This window comes from Clupea harengus, chromosome 11 (genome assembly GCF_900700415.2).
Source record: "Clupea harengus chromosome 11, Ch_v2.0.2, whole genome shotgun sequence".
NCBI classification, from domain to species: domain Eukaryota; kingdom Metazoa; phylum Chordata; class Actinopteri; order Clupeiformes; family Clupeidae; genus Clupea; species Clupea harengus.
Window position 1 is genome coordinate 28,882,372 of NC_045162.1, and position 19,735 is coordinate 28,902,106.

At 41.8% G+C, this 19,735-nt stretch overlaps 1 protein-coding gene across 1 annotated transcript; it reads left to right on the forward strand.

Moving 5' to 3' along the window:
- The first annotated feature begins 7,407 nt into the window (after positions 1-7,407).
- LOC116222547 (transmembrane protein 196-like) lies at positions 7,408-18,311 on the forward strand. Its single transcript, XM_031577029.2, has 3 exons — positions 7,408-8,472; positions 17,427-17,483; positions 17,965-18,311. Exons 1-3 carry the CDS (start codon positions 8,308-8,310, stop codon positions 18,247-18,249), a joined length of 507 nt encoding a protein of 168 aa, XP_031432889.1. The 5' UTR covers positions 7,408-8,307; the 3' UTR covers positions 18,250-18,311.
- The last annotated feature ends 1,424 nt before the right edge of the window (positions 18,312-19,735 follow it).

Consider the following 19,735-nt stretch of genomic DNA (forward strand, 5'->3'; position numbering starts at 1 on the left):
TGACAAAAATGAATGAACACAGAGATTCCAGATCCCGCTTAAAAGCAGCAAAGATTGAAAAGATGGCATCGCTGTGAATTTTACAAGACAATTTAAGACATGCACAGTGTGTTCCAAACAGCCTACAAAATGACCAAGCATGGGCATCCATTTACTGATATGACTGGGACTGTGAGTGTGCAAGAGTGGGCAGGTGAAAAGTTAGAATTTAAAGGAATACTTTGTTATTTTTAATGATTTATTTGTGTAGTTAGGTATATTGGCTAATTTAAATGATCTTTGAAAAAATACAATCAACAGATGGATTTTGAAGTGTAAAGACTACATTTTACTCTCAATTTAGTTTTACAAAACACAGGCATGTTCATCAGTTTTCTGTGCAGACTAATATTATCTTTGACTAATCTTTGAATAGATGTTTTTGACATATTTGCCTGAAGCATTTTGTGCATGGTTCTCACTGTCTGCCATCTTGGATTGAGAGTGTTCCTGCTGTTACAATATTGCTATAGATCTACTGATACGGCCCCCGAGTGATTTAGAGAACTCCATGCTTGGAAGGCCTGAATGGAGTGAACATGGGCCGAGTTTTGCTTTCAGATCAGATGACCATCGACCATATTATTGCAACAGAGATGAAGAAAAAAAATGGTTGAAGACATAATCAAAAACAGACAAAGATGATGTGTGTTGATTGACAAATCCACCACAATCAATGGGAAGTCTGTGTTGGAGATCTGTTTCTAAGGCAGCTATTGCCGAAGCGGAGCCAGACAGGTAATGTTTGGCAGAATAGCAGGGGCTGCTCGACAGCTTTGTGCTCGATTCCCAGACTTGTTTGTATTGGCACTGTTTAAACAATCGTCTAGAAAAGAGAGGCACAATCGCTCAAAAAGAGACGCACAATCGCTCAAAAAGAAAGGCACAATGCCGCCTGAAGCAGAAAAGTGCTGGCTCAAAAGATTCAGGGTTTTGAGTCCATTTTCAACACCTAGCCCCTACACAAAAACTGTTCTTTAAGATCAGAGACGTTTTTTCAAGAATGTAGCCCTGTATGATAATCAAAAGATTGTGAAGATCAATGCAGGACAGTTCTTTAACAGCATTTAAAAAATATGAAATGCAGGTCAGCTCCAACAACGTCCTCTCATGTCCGCACATAGGAAAGCTCCTCACATAGAGGTGACAACCAACTGATGATGACAGCAATGAAAGTTCTTCAACTAGACACTTGGCCTGAGGGAAAACTGGACATACAGCACAGGTGATTGGCTTGTGTAACACATTTAAATTAGAGTCTACCAGTAAATGTGAGCAAGCCTCCAGTCAAAAGGAACTCACTTTCTATGAGCAGACTGTCTAAACTGCTCACTGTTTAACTATGATACACTAAGCAAGCCTGCCTTGTTTGATTGGTTGTGCAAGGTCGGGCTGGGTCAGTGGCAAGGCATGGCGGGCCAGAAACAAGACAAACAGACACAACTACTGCCTGTGGTATCAGTCTCATGAATCCTGTATGATGGTCTTTTTTATTTTGTCCATTAATATGCTATTTGTTGGCAGTTCAAATACATTAGTATAGGTTACTGCATCATGTGTTGATGTGGTGTGAGGCCATCTACAGGTATTAAATATCTCACCTAAGTGCAGGGTGGTTGGACTGTGAGTTGCTTCATGCTGTGTACGCTGCCCTTGGCCAGGAGGCCTTCGTGTCCATGGGGCCACTGATTTCATAACCTGTCCATCAGAGGGATAGCCGGCAAGCCAACTATGCACATTCCCAAATGGCTTTGTGACTGTCATCACGGCCAGTTTTCAACATCCACCAATCTGCCTAGAAAACACGATTTATTAGTGCATGTTATGTGGTAGGTTTGGGTTGACCTGACTTCACCTCCTAAACAAACCTCCAATGGCTTTTCCTGGTCCGTGGCTGGGAGAGTGCTTGTTGTGCTTGGGTGTACTGTCGTGTGTCACTGATTGTTGAGACACGGGACAAAACATGTCCAGCAATTGTACCTGCTATCAGGTTTAATAATGACCGTGTTTTTAATTCTACGTTTTATGAAGGATTAATAATAGAATGTATTTAATACAACTTTATTTACTCATTAGCATATCTAATTTGTGACTCCTAATAACCTACACTACAGCTAAAACAATGTCCACACAGAGAAGGGTTCAATCATTGATAAGTAATACAACGTATGTAAGTGTTTAAAAAGAGACTTTTTCATCAAAAGCAATATTTAAATATAGCTGCAAACAGTGATCATCGTGGCGCCAGCAGATTTGTAGGAGTCGCAACCAATGGTGGAAATAAGTGCTATGAAATGGTTCAGTGTTCTTAACAGGAGAAATAAGAGGTAGAACTGTAGGAAATGTAAAAAAATTGAGTCAAATAGATCACACAAATTCAATTTTGTGGAGGAAATGGTTCTTGACATACAGCAATGTATCTGTTAGAGTGCCCCAATTTACAAAATGTTGCAGTATCACCTCAAGCATCATGTGGCACTCCACAGTGTTGTGTGCTCAGCACCGACACTTAAAGGAATCATGGTGATATTGGTGACCTTATTTGAGATAGTTGCGGCCTAAAATTCTTGATTTCGAGGGAGCTTTTCCAAAAAGTTCAGATGAAAGTTGCTGTGCTTTTAGGTGATTGTTGCGAATTTTCCTCTATGTAATCATGATTTAGTTATTTGTTGAAAAATAACTGATTAATAAACAAACATTCATTCATCAAGAACAAAAATAAATAACCTTGCCAATATGCTAAACAAAAGATTACCAGGACTACAAAACTGATCCACAACACAGTGCACCTGTTGGCATTACAGAAGGACCATCAGTAAGACTGAATAAAATGTTATGAATGTCTCAGCCTTCACATATGAGGGGAAAAAAACAGCCTGTGTCACTGTGATCTGTCTCGTCATCTGACGTCCTGCCTGCGTTTCTGCCGTTCTCATTCTATGCCTATCAATCTGTTTCGCTATCCTTGTTTATTTATTTTATCCATAAAGTTGTTGATGTTGTTCAATTTCATATATTAATTTAAAGTCATCCAATTTCAAGTCATCCATTCTTCAACACTTGCCTGCTACCTTATCTTCAAACAGAAAGTACCGTTAAATCTCCATGGCAACAGCTCTCAAGGGTTTGGATATTAATCGGATTTATTGCTTCCTTCATTATTCACAGCTAAATAACATAAGGCTTTTTATTTTGTTTAATACACGAAAAAGCTATATCTGTTCTATAAAAAAGGTAACCTTAAATGACTTCCGTTGTGATCTGGCGATTTATAGAAAAAAAAAAAACTTAATTTTAATTTTTTTAATTTTTTTTTTTTTTAAATGACACCATCTACCACCATAAGCTTTGCGATCGACGCATTGGGCACCCCTGTTTTAGACCATGCATGGTGCGCCTGGAAAACATGCAGCATTGTGAAGGATCTTACAAATTCCTCCCAAAGCCTCTTTTATGTGTTGGGAGATTATCCTTTTTCTCCTGTCTGTATTGTTTGAGCCATGTTAATGTCAACAGCTTGAGGAGTCAGACCATTGTAACAGACTGCCAGTTACTTCACTAAATGAACAATCAGGAAAAAAAAATGCAGTTGCCACTTTGAAATGGTCAGCAATGATGCGTAAACAATTATGAATGTGTTGTTTACAAATATCCATCTTTGCCTCATTGTTTATTTTGGCGCATAAGATAGCAATAGTTCCCTAAACATGGCTCAATGACACTGTTTACATTTGGTTTTAAAATGCATTTCGGGGGCGACTGGGCTAAATACAAAGGTTAAATGACCACCAAGATGCAATGTGATCCGATCACTCAAACCACTTGGCGGGGTAGTCTGGGACACATTTGACCACATACCTTTTGAAGTGTCTTCACAAAAGTCCACCTATTGGGGCACACACACCAGTCCACCTATTGGATCGGGGACTAAGTGGCAGCAGCCCTACCCTTGGGAAGCATAATGGCACCCTTAGCAGAACCCAGAGGGCTGTCCTGTGCAATGAAACAGCAACACATGGGTTTGGTTAAAAATCAGGACAGAGAGCACAGGAAGGTTATAGACAGTTGAGAGAAACACAGTGTAATCATGCATGTTGACTGGGGTACAAATGTGTCAGTGTGGTCAGAACCTCCACCGACTCAATCTGCACACAGGCATGTTACCTCACACAAGATTAAAACACCAACTCAATCTGCACATAGACATGTACTGTACCTCACACAAGATTAAACACCGACTCAATCTGCACATAGACATGTACTGTACCTCACACAAGATTAAACACCAACTCAATCTGCACATAGGCATGTACTACACACAAGATTAAAACACCAACTCAATCTGCACACAGGCATGTACTACACACAAGATTAAAACACCGACTCAATCTGCACATAGGCATGTACTGTACCTCACACAAGATTAAAACACCAACTCAATCTGCACATAGGCATGTACTACACACAAGATTAAAACACCAACTCAGTCTGCACACAGGCATGTACTACATACAAGATTAAAACACCAACTCAATCTGCATATAGGCATGTTACTACACACAAGATGAAAAAGCGGGCTTCTGTACTGTGTCTGAATCCAATCCTGTCCTCAAAACAATAAGAAAGAAGTTCCCAGGTGTTGACACCATCCACCTTTGGTCTGATGGTAAACAAGTAAACAAACAAATGAAAACAAGAATAACATAACACTCTTTAGTGTGATGTCCCTTCAAGATTTGATTTCCAACTTCTTTGCCTCTTCTCACGGCACCAGACAGCATTTGAAAGACTCCTGCAAGAGAATAATGTTGCAATTGAGAAAACATTATATAACATGTTGGGGAACAGTCTTACCAACATCCAACTCTTCTATGTTGAAGATAAAGCAATGTGCTATGATGACCTCATCCAACCAATTAAAATCTGTGCCAGCAACACAAAAAAAATCATCAGGTTATTCCTGAGGGGAAGAAGATCTTTTGCAGAACTCTGTCCTGCTTTTGCTGTGAAGCGAAGAATTATGAGTGTTTCACTCCAGCCATGTTTGATCTCAATGAGCATATGCAGGTGTTGAATTCAAAACTACATAAAGAGAATGCTGAGAAGACAGGTGGTAGCAGTGCTACTCTTCAAACCAGGAAAGAGGGCCTGTTGCAGTGTTAACGGAAGACCTGGAGCAGGGCAGCCACACTCCTGAAGATGGTCGGAGATTACATTAACTATAGGGGTCTGGCCAGCTGTGGTATATGACAAGAAATGGGGGGTTTGCAAAGGTCATCACTCTAGGTACACATTGCCAAGATGTTAAAGTGGAATTCTTCCATCCTAATGGGCCAGGCACTCCGTTTCATCCAAAACAAGGAACAAAGGACATGTGCTTCATCCCATCCCAGAACATCCTGGTGAAGCTGACAGGGCCATCGTCTCCTAGCCATGCAAGCAGCACTATATATATATCTCACTGCTCAGCTGAGGTGATGAACCATAGAGATATATCTCACTTCTCAGCTGAGGTGATGAACCATAGATATATCTCACTGCTCAGCTGAGGTGATAAACCATAGAGAGAGAGAGATATAGAGATATATATCTCACTTCTCAGCTGAGGTGATGAACCATAGATATATCTCACTGCTCAGCTGAGGTGATAAACCATAGAGAGAGAGAGAGATATAGAGATATATATCTCACTTCTCAGCTGAGGTGATGAACCATAGATATATATCTCACTTCTCAGCTGAGATGATGAACCATAGAGAGAAAGAGCTATATATATATCTCACTGCTCAGCTGAGGTGATGAACCATAGATATATCTCACTGCTCAGCTGAGGTGATGAACCATAGATATATATCTCACTTCTCAGCTGAGGTGATGAACCATAGAGAGAGAGATATAGAGATATATCTCACTGCTCAGCTGAGGTGATGAACCATCGAGAGAGAGAGAGACATAGAGATATATCTCACTTCTCAGCTGAGGTGATGAACCATAGATATATCTCACTGCTCAGCTGAGGTGATGAACCATAGAGATATATCTCACTGCTCAGCTGAGGTGATGAACCATAGAGAGAGAGAGAGCTATAGAGATATCTCACTTCTCAGCTGAGGTGATGAACCATAGAGATACTGTATATCTCACTGCTCAGCTGAGGTGATGAACCATAGAGATAGGGAGCACATTCATTTTCTGATGTTTCAGTAGGCAGCATGAGATAAAAAGCCGATACAGGATGAAGTTTAAATTGACACACTGAAACATGATAACCAATTATTTGTATTGTTGTATCTGTTGTTAAAGTGACTTTGGTTCCATAGTAGTTGTACTGCTGACATACTGGTCTGATCTGGTCTGAAAGAATTAATATAATATATCTATAGATTTGTGTTCCGATGATATGTGTTCTGATTTTTTTTTAATCATTTAAAATAATAATCTTGAACAACATGTGTGAACTCCATCATATCGATGTCACCTCCGTCAGATGAACAGTTTATTGTTTATTCTGATATTTCATATTTGTTGAGGAATTGTATGTCATAAGTAAAAATGTAAGTTGTCTCCTAACAATAGTATGTGTTTTGAAATCTTAAAAACATCTTGATTGCCATTAAAGTCAAGTTTAAATGATATTGCACAATACAATAAAAAACACAGATTGAAAGCTTTATAAAATATAATATAATATCCGTATCGAATGGGCCTCTTTCTCATTGTTGGTGGAAATGGCAGGTCAAAAATGTAAAAACAGGTTGTATCAAAACATATCCCCGTAGTTCACTATATATTTAAATATATACATGCAGACATTTTTCAGAGCATAAAGTTTTAGTTTATTCAGTGTTGCCCCGTGTTTTGTTCCACTTCTGAAGAATCCGTGTCGTAAGGATACGCAGGACACCCGCAGTCACTGGAAAATGACGACTCAGGCCAAATCAGTGCCATCTTAATCACCATTGAGGATAATTGCAATTGAAGGTAATTAAGAAAACAAAGCTGTCCGTACCTCATATGCCCCTGTGTGAATTCATTTAGTGTTCTACTTTCCCTTTTTTCTAAACAAGTCATTGTGCTGTTGTAGATATTTGCTGACTAGTTGATTTATGCTGAGGTATCACTATATCAATTTCTCTATGGTTTGCAACTGAGAAATGGCAATTCTTAAAAAAAAAAAGACTGCCCTAGACTTATTCTTAGGAATTTAGTAGCTAATTGTTTTAGTCTAGAGAAATGAGAAATGACTCAATGCTAAATATGTAGCTGTTTCAACACCTTTTCACACATGCCTGAGGCAAATCAAGGGAAGTGTGTCATTTTCTGATCAAATGTATTAAAAACCGGAGAGAGGGGAAACTGCTGGAAGGAAGAACAGCACTTGTGTGGGTACTGAGTGTGACGCAATCCCTCTTCGGAGGCACTGAGGCAAATTTGATTAATGGAATATGACCGCTTTTGTTGTGTGAGCCTTTCACCGAATCCAGGGCATTGGATGGCAGGCAAGTGTCTGTTCATTGAAGAATCAGAATGGATCACTGTGAGTATGCAGGCCTATATGGGAAAGCGGTCTGTGTAATAAGGGAGCAGTGACTATAAATAGATAGCCTCATGCTATTTCAGAGTAAGACCTTCTCTTGTGGATGTTAAAAAAAAAATCTCACGAGTTCCAGCTACAATAAGCACTAATCTTACTGTACTGCTTAATGATATGTAGCCATGATAACATTTACAAAGTATGGCTTTTGAACCAAACAAATGCACGCTAATGTTTCCTATCCAAGTCCATTAAGTGTATGCATCGAACCAGCATTTTAGAATTTCTTTAATCACTACTTCAAACACTTCAACACTGGAGGCAACATGGGGTCAAAGGAGACACGTGACTCATACTGCCACATCCTGAAGACCTCAACAGTTTAGATACGTTGAAAAAAAAAAATCAGCAATAGAAAAGCTTTAGTAGATTATCATCCGAGGCAAACCTATTTTACCACGGCTCACTTGGCCCCGTTTGCGTGCACACCGAGGTTCGGTCGCAGCGTCTCACTGAACACATTTTCACGGACAATATCAAAACGACACTTGTAACTACAACAAATACTGTGGATACCGAAGGACACTTTTCAAGATACATAATAACCATACCTGTTCCAACATATATCAACATGGTATCATCGCAAATATAGAAGATTGCGGATTAAGAAAAGAGATGCAGAAGCGAAGTTCCTGGTAAATTGCAACTTCTGAAGGAATGACGGTCGAGAAAGGATGTGCAGCAGTCGGAACCTCGCATGGAGTCTTGCGGTGCTCTCGTTTGCTGAGATTGGATTCGGCGTGTCCAGCATCACGGTGGGAATATTGGAGAACCGGAGAACCCGAGCTGCGCTTAAAATGCACCATGAGGAGGGAGCGCCGGTATGGAGCGGCGTGGCTGTAGGTGGCATCTTCATGTGACTTCCGATACCATGAAAATGCACTTTTTAAATTATTATACTGCTGACCTTGTTCTGAGGCCAAATTTGTATTTGGATTATATTGTAATGATATTGTTTGAATATAGCCTACCTAAACTGGATTATATACACCGCGATTGAAATTACATTAGTGTGGAGTGATAATGAGATATTTAACTTACAAAAAAAAACGTATTGTAGGACGGTTCTATGTGCTTTCTCACTTCATCCCACATAATAGGTCATTTGTCTTTTGAAGAAGGGGGAAAGTCTTTAAAGCAACAGTGATACGTTTTAGTTGACATAAATGAGAATGCTTCTATACTTAATGATAATGCAGCTCTGGAGGCATTTAAATAAGCAGTGATTCCTCTGTTTCAGCCTTTTAATGTATTCGTTTATATATCCGCCCTTCTAAATTGTCAACCAACCATAAAAACACCTCAAACAAAGTATCAGCATGCACAGAAAATACAAGAATCAAATCCCAAATATTATCCAGATATCTTCAGAACTTCAGCATATAAAGTATATAAAGGTGTCTTAACAGGTGAGGGAGATATTATACATTATACAACTGCTTTCATGTCAGCAGTGTTCATAAGAAAAACGATTTGTATTTGTGCTTTTGTCGAATTCGGGCACTTTTACCACTTCGAAATATGATACGAGTGATCTAGTCACGGTTGCATCAGGTGGCGCACAGATTAACTTGTGGTGAAATATATAGTGAAGAATTTATTTCTATCGATTTTCAGTCACATCAATCCGATCAACGACATCCTTTATCAGGTTTGATATCATGACGGCTCCACACATCAGACCAATTCAACTCTCAAAGGATCAGATTTAGTTACTCAGAATAGCTCAGTACTAAAGTTGTGTTCATTTAGAGATTTCCTTATAACTGATTATATGTTCTGAGGTAACAGCATAATAAACTCTGAGAGCAAATAACAATACAAAATAAAAAGTAATGCCTTAGAATTTACCACGGTGTTGGTGTAACAAACTGCACATGTTGCATATCAGGTTTATATGAATATGACGATATGATCAGCTCAGCTTGTTAAAAAGGTTTCATATCAGCTGAGGTAAACCAAGTTCCAAGTAATGATTTTTTATTTTGAATCATATTTTTGTTTTGGTTATTATTTGTTCATATCATTAAACAAACCTGTAGATTGATTAATCCCATGGAACTGTACAATGTAAGACAATATTTTTTGTTTCAGAGAGGTTTTGTTAAACTCAAAATGTGTGTTATCATGGCCAGATGGGCAGAATGTGTTATCATTGCCATTTCTACTTTCAAATTTTCGTATGTTTAATAAACTCTATCAAAAATGATCATGCAATATTATAGTCAGGGAAGTATATTTGAAAATGTATATGATATCGTTTTTAACAAGATAATCTTCAACACAGTGAGGTGGTAATAGTAATACGAGGTGCGATCAAAAAGTTCAGAGACTGTTCCTGTAGCGAACTAGCCTGACAATGTCATACTCATAATTCTAGTCAGAATATGAGTCTGATACCGCTCCAATGGGCTGTGATTATGGGGCGTGTTTCAACCGAACCAGGAAAAAAAATGCCTCTTCGCTCAATTGGAGAACCAATCAGAGCAACGTAGTATGACCATGGGGCCAGCTGATACATTAAACTTTTACCGGATCCCGTAGGAAGGACGGCAAAAACATATTTTCGATCGACAAATGCCTTGATCGCGTTTCTCTGTTCCTCTTTCAAAATGAATGTGCTGTCAATGTCTTCTAAAACAGACTCGAATCTCCACATTTCAGCTCTCCAACGGTAGCCATGTTTGTTGAAAACGAATTCACCCCAAAAGCTCTTTGGTGACGTGGTTGATTACGTTACGGTTGATCATCTGTCCATCATCGTATAAAGCCCGCCCTGACAATTTGATTGGTCTATCTATCTCCTCACAGATTTTTGTGAGGAGATAGTTTCTCCCCAACGGAGCGACACCAGACCGAACTTCCCGACCTAAAATGTTGTGGGCGGGGCTAAATTCGTCTGGCATCCAGGCTAGTAGCGAACGAACGAAGCAGGGGCAACCAATGACTTTCATGAGTAAGTATCAGGGGCGTAACTAAAGGAGGTGCAGCAGGTGCGGTTGCACTGAGCCCGTGGGGGCGCGGGGGCGCGTACCCGGGCGCAGATATGTCTATGGACGGGGCCCCCAGTATTGCGTCTGATAGTATAGTAGTCTAAGACTCATATTTTCGCCTCCCAGATAGCTTGTGTTCAAAGATGAACTGGTATTACATTAATGAAGGTGTCTAATGCTATAAATGCCCTTGAAAAGGCAAACTTATCTAAGTCATGGTTTTTATTATTTTTGGGGAAAAATAGTAGCAATCTATAGCAAAATGCGTATGCTTATCCTACATACACTGTAGAAACGATTGAAAAACTATTCAATTAAATGAATAAGTTCTTATTTTCTTTGGTATTTTTGTCATATTCAGATTTGCAATGATGATTGCTGTATGTAGTTGTCCAATGTCAAGTCTCTATTTGATCATGTGACGATACAATACAATATAGCTAGTTTAGGCGCAAAATCTGAACGTCAAGACCGACAAGTTGACTGAGCACAGCCAGATGCACAGCACACCTGCAAGCCAAACAAAGCCTTTCCAACATAAAAGTGGTGATGCATGATTTGCTTTTTCAATGGACAGGATAGCCAGCCCATTCAGCCTCTCCTGCTCCTCAGGTAGGTCTTAATGAGTTTCAATTTTTAAAAAGGATCGCTCGGCTGTTGCCACTGTCAGAAACAATAGCAGGGCAGTGCACACCTCACCGAAGGTGCATTTTACTGAGTGATAATCCACAATCAGCATCTTGGCAAGTTGAGAGACTGCGGACTGCTAAGCAATCTCTGCTCTAAAGCAGGCCCTGAATGATAGGAGTTGTGCACCAAACGTTATTCCTATTTCCCTGTTGTAGTGGTCAGAGAGACGTTTTGCCTGGTCATATAGCTCATCAACGCCTGCGAGCTGATATAGAATATATAGAAAAGCCTTTATTGTCATTGTATTTATACAACGAAATTTTGAGTGCTTCTCCTGTTGGTGTGACGAGGGACAACATATAACACAACAACAACATATAACATAACAATACTACAACTATCCAAAAACAGTAGGAACAGCCCCCCAAAAAATATGTATATACATTAAGAGTAGAACAAAGTGCGGTGGCATAGACTAAAGTACTTCAATAAATACATCAATTAATACAGCTTTGTTTATGCACATGTGTAAGGTGACTGAGATGGTATGTGACTTGTAGTCAATAAAGTGCTTAGTGTTTAGTGCATGTCGGTATTTAGAGTTCTGATGATGACCACAAAAACAGGGACATAGCAATAACGTTTCCTGCACAACTCCTATCATTCAAGCTGCCGTGCCCCTATTGAACTGGTTGTTATAATTTCGGAGTCAGGTCGACGCTGAGCGCCTGTTGCATTGTGTATGTTTGTGACGATGTGCCGTCACTACAGATGAGTATGTGCTCTGACTGCCATGCCATCGAGCCTGGCTTTTTGGCGTTGCGGTCAGAGTGCATGTTTGGCACCCTGTAGACCCGGGTTCAAGCCCGAGTGGGGTGACCACGCTCTCCCTTCACTACAAATGGTGTCAGAAGTGGGATGGCTTGCCGTGAGGTCATTGGAGGCGTGCCCGTAAAACTGTGTGAAGGACCCCCAGGTAGGTTGACCCCTGTGTGAGGGACCCCATAGATGGGTGAAGCACTTGTGTGGGGGGTGCTCTGGATGGGAGAAGTACGGTTGGTGGATGCGCGAGGAATGCCTGTGTGCGTGAAGCACAAGGGTGCGCTTCCCGAAGGTGAGGGCAGTGTGACGATGTGCCGTTACTACAGATGAGTATGTGCTCTGACTGCATCGACTGCCATCGAGCCTGGCTTTTTGGCGTTGCAGTCAGAGTGTATGTTTGGCACCCTGTAGACCCGGGTTCAAGCCCGGGTGTGGTGACCACGCTCTCCCTTCACTACAATGTGTTTTTCAGATGTGGGTAAAGCTGCTGTGTGTGCCGCCGTACCAAATCATGCCTTTCATCATTGTTTTAAGAACGTTTTAGCACTTTGACTGTCTGTTTACGTTACCGCGAGTCAAAGCACTATCCAAGTTTCTGATCTCATTCTACTTTCCCCAATACAAGTAACTAAGTAACTAACTCGACCGTAAAATCGAACACATTGTTGTTAAAACATATATACGACTGGGGGGCACTGTGGCGCGAGCAGTAGCCCCGACCACATACGGGCTTGACGCCCATGGGGGACACGGGTTCGAATCCGGCCCGTTGTCATTTCTCCTGTCCACTCCCCACCTCTCCTCCCTCTCATTTCCTTTCCCACTCTTCACTGCAAAAAAGCCCAAAATAAATCTATAAAAAAAATATATATACAGTATAATGGTGGATGGACTAGTAACTAGCGTGCACTAGGGCCCGTCATAATAGCGTGCACTGGGTCCCGTTCTAACTACCTTACGCCACTGGTAAGTATTCCCAGTTACATCGATCAACATGTGTTAGATGTTATTATGACCACTGATACGACTGTATTTGCGATTTCAACATGGACCTCAAAGTAGAGCAGAGAGCGAACATCCAATTTTGTAACTTGGAAAATTGGCAATGTAGACCCTGGAAATGCTTCAAGTCTATGGCAATGAAGCAATGAGCCGGATGAGGTGTTTTGAGTAGCATTGGTATTTCAAGATGGGCAGAATGTCACTGGAGGATGACAAGGGGTCAGTCAGACCCTCCACGAGCACAATACCCCAAAAGGTTCCAAACCGAATTTTGCGATCACCATCAAGGAAATTGCTAGAAATCAGTAACGTGTCATTTAGAACAGTTCAGACAATCCTCATGTTCAATTTGAACTTGCACCGCGTTGCTGTCATGTTCGTGCCCAGGCTCGTGACTCAGAAACAGATCGGATCAGAAACAGCACCGCGTTGAAGTCTGCCAGGATCTCCGCCAACAGACCCAGGATGACCAAACCTTTATGTTGAGGATCACCACTGGTCACGACAGTTGGGTCTAAGGTTACGGCTATGACCCAGAGACCGAGACCAAACCAGCCTTTGCAGTGGAAGAGTGGCCCGCTGTCTCCAAGACCGAAGAATGCACATCTGGTTAAGAGCGGAACCAAGAGGTTGGTGGTTTTCTTTGACATTTGTGGGGTTGTGCACCATGAATTCGTTTCCCAGGATCAGATTGTCAACGTCGATTGTTACTGTGACGTTCTGAGGTGTCTGAGGGTGAATATTCAGTGCAAACAACCTGAATTTGGATGCTCCATCACGTCTGTCACGCCTGAGTATTTTGCCTGCAGCAACACAATTGTTGCTCCCCACCCATCCTACTCGCTAGATTTGGCTCCCTGCAACTTCCTCAAAATGTAATTCAAGCCAAGGGTTGTCGTTTTGAGTCAAAGGGAGGAGATCCAGTGCAAATCGCAAATGGTGCTTGACGTGCTTACAGAACGGGACTTCCAGGGCATGGCAGGAGCGCAGGGAGCCATGTTTCTCTCCGCAAGCTGACTACATTGAAGAGGATGTCGGCCAAATTTAAATCAGGTATGCTTTTCATAGGCGCAGTCCTGGAACTTTTTGATTACACCTAGATTCATTTTTTTGACAGTCGTGACTCATACAAATTGCCATGCCAGAACATAGCATCACTAAATGGCAGAAGGCTGGAATCTGGAGGGAATGGGGCCACACTGACAGTGGTCGGAGCAGGGGGAGGGGTGGATCTGGGGGTGGTGAAGGTGTGGGGGTTGTGGCATGCGGTGAGCAGGTAGCAGCAGCTGGTGGGTGAGGTACAGGAATGGGTGTTGGACAGGCATTGACAACAGGAGCAGGGTTTTCAAATCGGTTGTAGAAGTGGTTGAACTGGTTTGCTCTCACCACATCCCCCTCAACAGTGCTGCTGCTCTTTTTGCAGCTCTTATTATGCATCCCAGACCTCCCTCATGTTGTTCTCTTGCAGCTTCTGCACGTGCTTGAGCTCTGCCTGGTCCCCCTCTTTAAATGCCCTCTTTTTCTTATTGAGGAGATCTTTGACATTGCTAGTTATCCAAGGCTTGTTGTTTGAGAAGCAGCACACCGTTTTTGTGGAAACAACAATGTCCATTCAGAAGTTCAGGTAGTCGGTCGTGCAGTGTGTGACCCCCTCGATGTCCTCCCCAAATCTTGCAGTCTGGCAGCACACTCCAGTCAGTCGACTCAAAGCAGTCCCTGAGGGCCACCTCTGCCTCAGGAGACCAATTCCTGAAGGAGCCGGTGGCGGTTGGTTGTCTGCGCACGTTTGGCATATATTGAGGTTGTAAGAAAACCAGGTTGTGATCAGATTTCCCCAAGGGAGGAAGTGGTGTGGCTTTGTAAGCATCCCTCACGTTAGCATACATGAAATCAATTGTCCTGTTCTTTCTTGTTGGGCAAGACACAAACTGATGAAAAACAGATGGCAGAGTTGAGTCCAGTGTGACATGAATTAAGTCTCCCGAAATTGCGATGATGGCCTCAGGATGTTGAGTTTGGAGCCCAGTGATAACGGAGTGGATGGTGACACACACGATTTCGGGCGTAGCTCGTGGAGGGATGTAAACGCAAACAACAATGGCGTGCGAGAATTCCCTGGGCATGTAATCGGGATGGAGGCCCAGGGCTAACAGTTCAATGTCTGGGCAACAAATAGTTTCTTTGACAGTCACATGTCCTGGGTTGCACCACCTGATGTTAACATAAAGTGCATAACCCCCACCTTTCCGTTTGCCACTTAGCTTTGGATTTCTGTCTGCTCTCACCGTTGTAAAGCCAGGTAGCTCAACGTTGTAGTTCGGGATGTTGCTAGTTAGCCAGGTTTCCGTGAAGCACATTAAGCTGCACTCTCTGTTCAACTTCACGTTTTTTGGCCAAGGCAGCCAGCTCATCCGTCTTGTTGGCAAATTAGTGTACGTTCGCCATCACACACGAAGGACTCCTCCACCGCTTCTCCTCGTGCCTAGCCTTCACCAGCTCTGCTTCCACGGTAGAGTCTCACCAGCTCCTCCGGTACGCAATATCAACTGCCCTTGCCCATCTCTTACATCTATCAGTACTGCTATTCTTGTACATGCTCTGATTACATATCGTATTGACTACTTTAACGCTATCCTCTCTGGTCTTCCTCACAAACTCCTCCATAAACTTCAACTGGTTCAGAATTCAGCTGCCCGTATCATTACCAGAACCCATTCCATAGATAGAACATATTACTCCTAATCTTCAACAACTTCATTAAGCTCCCTGTAAAATGTATAACCTAACACCTCTGTGTGTCTCAGATCTCCTTCACATCTTCACACCATCCCGTACCCTTAGATCCTCCTCCATCAATCTCTCTATACTTGGCTCTCATGGGGTTTAGAGCTTTTAGCCATGTTTTGCCTGACCTCTGACCTCTTTGCCTGACCTCTGAAGCCCCAAAAAACATCTGTAATATTGAGACTCTCCCTACCTTAACAGTGCAAACCCATGACACCGTTACGAGCGACACGATATTCTAATCCCGTGCATTTCAACGGGAGCCAATCCATTGTGACGTAGACCACCGTTTTGGGCGACGCGACCGATAAAAGTTGGAAAATGTTGAATCCTATGCAAATGAGGAGCGATTTTTCCCGGCAGCGGCCAATCAGATTGTTTGGTGTCGTCTCTGACGGTTTGAAAATGAAATTTCCACACGCTACAACACGCCCACTCAAAGCGATGGAAGCGTATCGCGTCGCTGTCATGGGTTTCCACCGTAAGAGCCACCTCTTCAAACTCGCACCTCAGACACACCTCTTCAGACTTCTGTCTGATTCTAACCCTTTTCTATATATTTTATTTTATATTTTTGCCTTGTCTGAATGTTGATTGTTTGCTACTATGTGTTGCTGATTTTTATTGTTTGTTTTGTAAGGTGTCCTTGAGTGCCTTGAAAGGCACCTAATAAAATACGATTTTTTTATTATTATTATTTATTAGTATATATTTTGGGGGAATATAAACCTTAAGGAATAATCCACAATGGGGTGTGCATTTATTAGGATAACAATGTACATCCATTGTAGGCAAAAGGTGCCCAATATGAACCTGGAAAGGTGTCAGATGTTGTGATACCAGGCTAGAACAGCTACATCATAGCTGTTTGCGTCAGCCTATCCCTACATCCAACAAGTTGTTGTTTTTTTTCTTCAGCAAAGTGAGCTATTTTTCCACCTCTGATCTTCTCATGCTATCTCTAAACTGTCAAAAGTTGAGTAATGAAGTAGTCTTCTTCTCTCATCAATCGAAATGCAATGGTAAGAACTTCCCATGTTAATATAATAAGAATAAATACTATTCTATTCTGATTCTGGATATAATAAAGATGGGCATAGTATAAATAGTGGCGACACCAATTCCATTATAGGAAGCTATTCAAGAGGAAGATTTGTCTGACTGGGATTTTAGTGCTGGAAGGTAACAGGGAACACATATTGTACATTGACAGTTTTCAACAGTTTTAAAACATATCTTATAAATCTTAAAATTAGTTCTATAACTTATCTGTGCATTTCGGTTTGTAACTGGTTCTGCAGGTTGTGATGGATAACCAAGGTGACATGATGTTTCCATATACAACTGTCGTTACATTGTAGACACACCATAAAGTATAGGCTACTGTACAGTGTGCACAGCCCTAACCCAAATCCTGCTTTAAATCCTGACCCTAGTCATATGCAATACAAAGTAAGCCTACTGATGTGCTGTTGTTACACTTTTTAGTCATTGTATGTCAATGTCAGTTCTTCAGTATGTAGTGTTGCAATCAAGAATCCTTTTCATCTTTTCTCTGACAGTTTCTCATCTGTGGGCTCTGTGGAATGCTTTGTGCTAGGAGGAGAACAGGGCTAATGGTACGTTTCTAATGAGGAGATTATATTGTATTATGAATAGTATTATAGTACAATAATTATATTGTATTATGTATGTTGTATATATCTCTGTTGAAACTGTGCGTAGACAACCAACCAAATACCTGTGTGCATGTTTGTGTGTATATGTGTTGGGGGAGAGAGAGTTAAGAGCACATTAACAATATACAATATGATATAATTAAGCACAACAGATAAGGAACTGTCCTATCTGCTCATACCTGTGCATGTTTCTTTTGTTTGTCTTTGTGTTTCATATATAATATTGCTTGTTGATTATTACAGTGTACAGATCTATCTCCATATAAGTTATTATTCCAGTCAGTAATCTGCGCCTAAGGTCTAGTCTCGGTGTCATTGATCTGGGCTCCATGTCAGTGGTGTGTGGACTATGTTTGGTGTCTGTCACTATGGTGACCGACTATTGTCTCTATGGTGACCGACTATGTTTGTGTTCCTGCAGATGATCATTTTCTGCGCCTGCTGCATCTGCGGACTGATAGGCGGCATTCTGAATGTGCAGTTTGTGCGTGCAGCAGCGAGGCGTGCCGACTTCATGTCCTCTCTGCAGATAGCGTCCATCTCAGTGGCATGCTTTGGAATGGTCGGCTGCATCCTCAGCTCCTGGCTCACCTGTCGCTTGGCCAGTGCCGAGCAGCAGCGCATGTTCCTCGACCGGGAGCTTTCCCTCCACCACTCTGTAGAGATGACAGAAAAGAGCAAGGCAGGACGCAGCAGCAGCAAATGAGATTCCTTTGGCTGGCTCTGGACGGCTTGATGGGGCATCGGGAGGGGCATCAGGAGTGGCATCAGGAGGGGCATCAGGAGCTGCTAGGAGGGGCACAACGGTCCAACAATATGTCAAAGCAATTCAGGAAAATAGAAACAGTTTACTGAAAATTAACTTGGACATTATATCTCTTATATACTGACATTATATCCCTGGACCAAAACTGCATGTTTGCACATTCATTCCATTGCATCATGGGACTGCAAAATAGGTCTTGGATAACTGCATGCAAAAGACATCCTGTTATATGTTCCTAGTAACAAATAAAAAATGTTTGTACTTAAACGGGGAGGCGGGGGGGGGGGGCTTTCTGAACATGCTCTGAACAGAGACTTCTTCACATGTGTGAGTATTATCAAATCAAATCAAATCAAACTTTATTTGTACGGCGCATTTCATACAAGGAGGTAACACAATGCGCCTCACAGTAGGAAAGAAAGGGGGGGGGGGGGGTTACAAACACTTGTAAAAAACACACAGATTTTCCAGAGATAAATAAATAGGCAATGACGTACTAACCATACCGGCACCGTAAAGGACTGCTCAGCACGGTCATCGTCAAACTAAGAGACAGCTGCTGGGTTCAGGGGGGGGGGGGGGGGGGGGGGGGGGGGATGGGGTTACAAAGCACTTATAAGAGACAGATTTTGCCAGAGATAAATAAACAGGAAATAACGTACTACCTGCACTGGCACCGTAAAGGACTGCTCAGCACGGTCATCGTCAAACTAAGAGACAGCTGCTGGGGGGGGGGGGGGTTACAAACACTTGTAAATAGATACAGATAAGTAAATAAATAAATAAATGTTACATAAATGTTAAATAAATACATTTTACAGGTTACAAAAGACTTATAAAGAGACACAGATTTTGCCAGAGATAAACAAACAGGAAATTACGTACTAACCGCACTGGCACAATAAAGGACTGCTCAGCACAGTTATCGTCAAACTAAGAGACAGCTGCTGAAAAACACTTGAAAAGAGACAGAAATAAGTAAATAAATAAATGTTCCATAAATGTTAAATAAATACATTTTACAGTGAGTGATAAGCGAGATCAAAGAGGTATGTCTTAAGTGCATGTTTAAAGGTTTCAACCGTTTCAGCCACTCTTAGGTATTCTGCCAGAGTATTCCAAAGGCTGGGGGCATAGAAACTAAAAGCTGCTTCTCCATGTCTCTTTGTCCTGGCTTTTGGAACTGTTAGGAGTTCAGTGCCGGAGGACCTCAGGGATCTACTGGGTGTGTACCTTGAGAGCATGTCTGTTATATATTCAGGTGCATGACTATGGAGTGATTATGGAGTGACCAATCATGGACCCACTATTACAGAATATCATCGCTTGGACTGATAATCAAGATTGCAAAGAACGGTGTGACCCCAGGTCTAACCCAAAATAGGGCTGAGAGACGCCCCATTTTCCTTGCATACTGGTGGGCCAG

Coding starts and splice junctions, on each gene's coding strand:
- LOC116222547 (XM_031577029.2), top strand. CDS start 8,308: ATGTGCAGCAGTCGGAACCTCGCATGGAGTCTTGCGGTGCTCTCGTTT. Junction 8,473..17,426: donor CGGTATGGAGCGGCGTGGCT/GTAGGTGGCATC, acceptor TTTCTCTGACAG/TTTCTCATCTGTGGGCTCTG. Junction 17,484..17,964: donor GGAGGAGAACAGGGCTAATG/GTACGTTTCTAA, acceptor GTGTTCCTGCAG/ATGATCATTTTCTGCGCCTG.